Source organism: Epinephelus moara, chromosome 16, assembly GCF_006386435.1.
Source record: "Epinephelus moara isolate mb chromosome 16, YSFRI_EMoa_1.0, whole genome shotgun sequence".
Classification (NCBI taxonomy): domain Eukaryota; kingdom Metazoa; phylum Chordata; class Actinopteri; order Perciformes; family Serranidae; genus Epinephelus; species Epinephelus moara.
The window spans coordinates 30,374,124-30,381,124 of record NC_065521.1 but is presented as its reverse complement, the minus strand read 5'-3'; the positions used below and the strand labels follow the sequence as shown (position 1 = coordinate 30,381,124).

The following is a 7,001-nucleotide window of genomic DNA, read 5'->3' as shown; positions in this document are numbered from 1 at the left end:
CCCACTCTTGTAATATTTCATTCTACCACCAGGTGATGACAAAGAGGCGGAGATTCCTCCATCCATCCATCTCACAAGAAAGACCTCAGTACTCTGCGGTTTTTAATGTTTTTGATTATTTTGATGATTGTAAATGTTTTACTGGGTTTATGATGTCATGACATGTCTCCTTTAAATTTTCTATATTCACATCATAAAATTGACTACTCTCTTTTCAATAAGAATCTGGGTGTGACATAATCATTCTTATAATAATAATAATAATAATGGCCTCCCTATTGTTATAATAATAGTCCAAAGACATGCAGGTTAGGTCAATTGGTGACTATAAATCACATGTAGGCATGTAGTGATTACTAAATGAGTCTACTGGGCACAATAGTTAGGCAGCCTCCTGGCCTTCACTTGCAAAATGTCAGGTGTCAAATTAACACCGACCGACCAGGNTTATAATAATAGTCCAAAGACATGCAGGTTATAAATCACATGTAGGCATGTAGTGATTACTAAATGAGCCTACTGAGCACAATAGTTAGGCAGCCTCCTGGCCTTCACTTGCAAAATGTCAGGTGTCAAATTAACACCGACCGACCAGGAAGAAACTTAAAATGAACACACAGAGACACAAAATTACCCTAAAGAAACAAAAAACGATCAAAAGGGAATAAAATCCCACAAAACAATGCGTAGCGGCCACAAAGAGACACAAAACTACCACAAAGTCTGCGTGTCTAGCTCCTGTGTAGGACAGGTGACGTGGCCCTTTGCATATCTGTACCCAGGGGCCCATTGTCTCATTATCCGCCTATGCCCCTAGGTGTTAATGTGAGCGTGAATGGTTGTCTGTCATAATGTCTCAGCCCTTTGATAGTCTGGCAACCTGTCCTGGGTTTACCCTGCCTCTCGCCCTTTTCTGTAGGACCCATTTAACCAGGGTAGTCACTGTAATGGTAAAAAAGGAAAGAACTCAAAAGTACATACATATTTTATGCTTTGCAATATTATGGAAAAACTACATAATTTCCAAAACACATAATATCAATGCAAACAGATGATGTATACTGACTTTCTCCGTCCCATTATCACAGTGATATCTGGCAACTGTCAATGTGTTGTCACTATAAGTTGACCATGCTACCCCTGCTGTACACATCAAACTCCTTGTAGCGTAGGTAATCTTTCAGCCTGGGAGGAAGAGGAAGGTAGCTGATGAAAACTGGGGCTCTCAAGCGCAGGCAACTGAGATGCTCCCTTATCCGCAACCGACAAAGGTGCTTCAGGCTCCGCGCGTTTCCTGAGTGTAAATAAAGCCCATTAAGTCAATGAATGCACATAATGATCATCAATACACTTTGGGTGACAGGTAGAAAATAACTAACGCTGCTCTCACTTTGAATGTGGCAGATCTCCAGCCACTGTTGCTGCTCCTCCAAGGTGTCCTTCAGTTTGGTGCACAAAGGGACATGGTCGGTGTAGTCCAGCATGATGCGCACCACTTGGGCAGATAAGTGCTTCAGCCAGGACACTGTAATCACCTCACAGAACTAGAGGGAGACAAAGATATGTGGCAAAGTTAACACATGAAAGAAAATGTTATTGTACTCCACTGGTTACCCCATGCAGTTCATTCATCTTGTTTCAATGCTTTACACCAGTGGTTCCCAACTGGTCCAGCCACGGGGTCCAGATTCCTTGGTCTTTAGTTCAAGGTCGCACAGTGTAATACATTCGGCAGCATACGTGGCCATGTCGTTGAGCTAGTTTGCTGTCTCTGTCAAGTAGCTGCCCAGTCACTCTCTCTACAGCAGTAAACTTTACTTCAAAATTAAAGGTTAAGAATGGACCCACAGCCTACTTTGGGGCCGCAACCCACCAGCTGGGAACCATTGCTTTACACTGTTCTCCTTTCAGACAAGCTTTGCCTCACCACCATGTCTTTGATGACTGAAGTTGTCCAAGGACCGTAGTCATGGGAACTGTCACCATACGGACAGTCGAAGCAACGCTTTACATCATACCCGTGGTTCAGAATCATTCTCAGCATAACCTCATCTTTCAAGGCGTACTGCAATGCTGAGGGGAAGTGAGTGGTGTTGACACGGGAGTAGTAGTTTACATTTGCCCCAGACTTCAGCAGTGTGTTGATCAGTTCATAGTTGCCCTGTCTAAGAGCCACCTGCAAACAGTTGATAGGATCCTGGTTCACCATTGCTCCTGCCTCTAACAGCAAGCGGGTGCACTGAAGATCATTGTTGGACACAGCGAAAAAGAGGGCAGACCTGCGCTCATCATCATAGTTGCGGCGCACCCTGGGGTGCAGCATGAAGTTTGGATCATAGCCAGCTTTGAGCAGCATCTCCACACAATGGGCATGTCCCCCAGCAGCTGCAGAATGGAGAGGACTCATCCCACTTTCCTTTACAGCCTCCAGCTTAGTGACTGGGATGAGGCGCTCCAGTGCCCTGTCAAAAAGGAGTCGTCTTTTAAAGGGACAGTTAACCCCAAATTACAAAATACATATTATTCCTCTTACCTGTAGTGCTATTTATCAGTCTAGATTGTTTTGGTGTGACTTGCCCAGTGTTGGAGATATCAGCCAAATATACTCCCTCCTGCCTTCTCCCAAATATAATGACCTTCTTGTAAGCAGTTTCATGTAGGAACTATTTTCTTTCTTCTACACTATACCGTCCAAATGTATCACTGTGCAGAAGGAAGCAGCAACTCACACCAAAACAATCTTACTTGATAGACAGCACCACAGGTGAGAGGAAAATGTGTACTCTTGATTTTATGGGGTGAATTGTCCCTTTAAAAACATGACAGTGGTTCAAACTCTATTTGACAAGTGGGAAAGCTAAATGTTGTAACACAGATATTCCTCACAGTATGTGTCCATGGTAGGCCACACGGTGAAGCGGGAGGTGGCCACTGTAAAGAGGTTGGTTGGGATCTGCTCCATGTTCCAGCAGCAGGGAGATCACGTCAGGGTTTCCTGACGCTGATGCTTCAAACAAGATGGTGCCTGACTCCGATTCACACCACACATGGGCACCTACAAAATCAATACAGATACTATAATAATATGTATCTAATAGGTGATTTTCAGTCCTGGAAAACAGTATGGAAAGATATCTGTAGAGTCTTGCATAAATCATTTTTTTTAACCTCTACTAAGTGAGTGAAGTAATGGAATCCAGATATTTTTGAAATCTACAGTGGGAGTTAAATCATCTGTATCTCATATACCTTTCTGTAACAGGACCTCCACCACGTTCAGATGTCCATTCTGTGCAGCCAGAGCCAGTGGGGTTTTCTTTTTGATGTCACATGCATTTGGGTCGGCACCAGAATCTAGGAGCAGATAGACAAAGTTCTCCAGGCCTAAAAAGGCACACTCATGTAGTGCTGTCCTGTTTAGTGGTCCTGTTTTGTCTACCGTGGCACCGTAGCGAAGCAACAGTGTGGCCAAGTCGTACTGGTCATTCAGAATAGCTGAAAGCAGTAGGAGAGAGAGGTTTTAAATTAGCAAATATCATTGGTTGTCTGTTAAAGGTCTAGTGTGCAGGATTTAGTGGCATCTAGAGGTGAGGTTGCAGATCTAAATCTGCTCCCGAGTGCCAAGCGTTTAGGAGAACTACAGTGGCCATAGCTGAAATGTGAATGGCCATAAACTAGCGCCAGTGTTTGGATACTGTAGAAACAACATGGTGGACTCTAAAGCAGAGTACCCTCTTGCAAATTTGCGTTTCCCAGGATAGCAAAGGCATGACCTGCCCAGCTTTGCCTTAAGGTGGATACTTGTGCGTCAGCTCTATGCAGAGTTTACGACGTAGCCTACACACCTGGACTACCAGCACTTGTCACCTGGACACATTTTCCCCACAAATACAACATGCTAATGTTTTTAGCACAAGCCTATGGCATTTTACATTGTATAAATTAGCCTAGCTGCTATGGATTTTTCCTCTGCTCATATGAATTCAGGGACAACAGCAACATTGAATGAAGGTAATGTTACAAAATTTGGTTCCATTACAATTTTGTCAAGGTTCACTGACAAAACAACTGTCTTCTACTAAACATGGTTTCCAAACAAATACAACATGCTAACATTTTTAGCACAAGCCTATGGCATTTTACATTGTATAAATTAGCCTCGGACTAGCTGAGGTTTCCTCTACCTATATGAAGCCAGGATAAATCACACACAAGACGTAAAATGCTATTTTTGCGGAGGCTTGATTGACTTCACAATTTGTTGTTTCTTATCTGTGAAATTAAAGTTGATAAAAGCTTCGTTTCCACTGAGGGAAATGGTTTCAGCGTACAAAAAAAGACAGGAGGTCTGCGTCGCTGCGACGTGTAGTTACATTTCTGGGGAGGTGCACATCAGGCTACAGCATAGGCTCTGCCGCAGAGCCTATGCTGTAGGTATGCCGTTGATTCAACACAGAAGTATAAATCCCACTTTAGTCTGATTGGCCTACCCTGACATTCTTACCCGAACCCCAACCAATCCCACTATTACCTAAACCAACTAACTACTAGCTACTCAGTGACTTAGTGGATAGAGCAGGCGCCCCATGTACAAGACTGTTGCCGCAGCGGCCTGGGTTCGATTCCAGCCTGTGGCCCTTTGCTGCATGTCACCCCCCCCCCCCACACCCCTAGCTATCCCATCAATTAAAGGCAAAAAATGCCCCAAAAATATCTTAAAAAATAAAATTCTGCATATAGATGCCTCCTAAATCCTTCNCCCCCCCCCCACACACTTAGCTATCCCATCAATTAAAGGCAAAAAATGCCCCAAAAATATCTTAAAAAATAAAATTCTGCATATAGATGCCTCCTAAATCCTTCACACTGGACTTTTAAAAGAAGTGAATTTTTCATTCAGACGTCATATACCTGCAACTAAAGGTGAATCATGCTCATCATTCTGGAGATCCGGGCTACACCCGTTCTGTAACAGGAATGTAGCGTTCTCTCTGAGTCCATGAACCACAGCCAGAAACAATGGCGTCTCGCCCTTTAGAGTACGACACTGGGCTGCACCCGGGGATGATGCTGGAAGACAAGTCAACTAATAAACCTGCCAGAATTTAAAAAGGGGTCCAACATTACAGTCATACCTTTAATAGCATCCCTACCTGAGAAGATAATCTCTAGTATCTTTTTATTCTCGCCTGCTGCAGCCTCATGCAGCGGGATCCATCCTCGTTCATCAACTCTGGACAGAGTCTCCGGTTGCATCGCCAGTCTGTTCAGTGCATCTTCATCACCTAAACATGAAGACAGGATGTTATATCGGAACATCTGGCAAGATTAATGATAATCTGCATCAGCTCTGACAGGTTAAAGATCATCTTACCTTCCTTGATTGCTTTGAAAATCTCATCAGGGTCTTCACCGGATTTCAGATCACTATTGAAAGAAATTTAAATGATCAGCAAGAGATACACAATATAGAGAGAAAGATTTATGTGGTTGGAGATTAACCTTGGATTCAGTCCTTTGAGCTTTCTATACTGAATCAGACTTTGTTCAATTATGTATTGTGTTGCCTCATCTTCGTCCAAGTCATCCTCCGACTGATAAAAGTCATCTTCAGTCTCCGTGTTCATCTGTTAGTCCAGAAAGGGTCAACGCACAAGAAGTTGCTCTGGGGAGAAGGTAAACAAGACCATTAAATCTGGCACATGAGAACTCGCACACCACTTGCAGCCCTGAATGCCAACAGGGAAAAGTAAACTACAGCACAGTGCAGCTTAACACGGAATAGCAGCAGTTTTAGTCCTGTTGTTGAGTTAGATGTCAGAGTTTAAGTGGCACTCAGATGCACTCAAGATTTTGAATTTAACCAGTCCTATCAGCATGCATATTTTGTTCTAGTTTTTTGCCCTATAGCTCTGAACTTTATAGGCCATTTGAGAGCAAATCTCCAGCTGAAAGTTTACAATATTTCTTTCTTGTAGCGAAGAATTCCTACTGCACAAATACCTGCGGTGAGCCTTTCTTAAATCTTAAAGCAACACAGGAAAAGTCATTAAGGAAACTTAGGCCACAACATGTAAATTCAACAGCAACAAATCATAAAGCTTGCCTATTCTGCGAACTCCACACTAACAACTAACTTTTTCTCCACAGGCATTAATTATTTATTGTCTTGTGTTTACCTTCAGTGAAATGGCTGTGCACCTTCGATGGCTTTTACAACAGTTGAGCCAGCAGGCTCCACAGTACGCACACACACTGCAGCTATTTATATCCCTCCCCCTATAAATATCAGATCACGGGGTCTTCACAGCCAGCTCCTAGCTTTGACCCACTGAGCACTGCAACAACTGCCCCCATTCAGCTCGTGTGCACATTCACTCATAACACAGAAGCTGTTATTAAAAAACACAGCAGGCCCTTATTTACATATGTAAATAAGTTAGTGTGAGCGTAAATTTCCATATGGCGTGTATCAAGTTCCTTTTTGTTTCCACTTTGTATTCAGGGATCATTCGTGAAAGCAGTTTTACCTGTATTGTTGCTGTACTATTTTGGGTGCACACCGCAAAGCCTGTTGTAACAAAGACAACAGATGATAGCATACACATTATAGCTTGTAGAGTATCCAGGTTTGTACATACACAGGGTGGAATCAAGAGGAAGGTGATGAACAAAAGCAAGTTGGCGCTGAGAAAAGGAACAAAGGCCCTAACAGGCAGGAAGAATGGAGAACATACAGAGGGTAGAAACCAAAAAGCAAGATCATCAAGTTTTTATGGCAGAGCTATTTGAACACTGATGTCTCTAGTCACTAGTATTTCTAGTTCTCATTACGAGCCAAATGTTTTTAATTTTAGAGAGTAGTTTTGTTTGTTTTCCATTTGGCATGTGGCTGCACTACGGTTACAGTACACGGCTGTAAATATGTTCCAATAGCATGTTACACATTTACCCAGCTTGATGCCAGAAATGAATTCTTGTGAACTGGTGTAAAAACTCCA

At 42.9% G+C, this 7,001-nt stretch overlaps 1 protein-coding gene across 1 annotated transcript; it reads right to left on the bottom strand.

Moving 5' to 3' along the window:
• Positions 1-976: 976 nt before the first annotated feature.
• Positions 977-6,293, bottom strand: asb14b (ankyrin repeat and SOCS box containing 14b). The gene is made up of 10 exons (XM_050065186.1): positions 6,180-6,293; positions 5,503-5,665; positions 5,375-5,427; positions 5,154-5,285; positions 4,912-5,070; positions 3,250-3,495; positions 2,887-3,055; positions 1,928-2,462; positions 1,391-1,544; positions 977-1,294 (listed from the first exon to the last, which is right to left on the bottom strand). The coding sequence occupies exons 2-10, from the start codon at positions 5,625-5,627 to the stop codon at positions 1,119-1,121; spliced, it is 1,749 nt and encodes a 582-aa protein (XP_049921143.1). The 5' UTR covers positions 5,628-5,665; positions 6,180-6,293; the 3' UTR covers positions 977-1,118.
• Between the last annotated feature and the right edge of the window lie 708 nt (positions 6,294-7,001).

Bases quoted from the DNA above. Each gene is read 5' to 3' on its own strand.
- asb14b (XM_050065186.1), bottom strand. From the start codon at position 5,627: ATGAACACGGAGACTGAAGATGACTTTTATCAGTCGGAGGATGACTTG. The intron at 5,071-5,153 runs GTAGGGATGCTA...CTTGTCTTCCAG, and splicing joins ACTAGAGATTATCTTCTCAG to CATCATCCCCGGGTGCAGCC. The intron at 3,496-4,911 runs GTATATGACGTC...TACTGCTTTCAG, and splicing joins TGATTCACCTTTAGTTGCAG to CTATTCTGAATGACCAGTAC.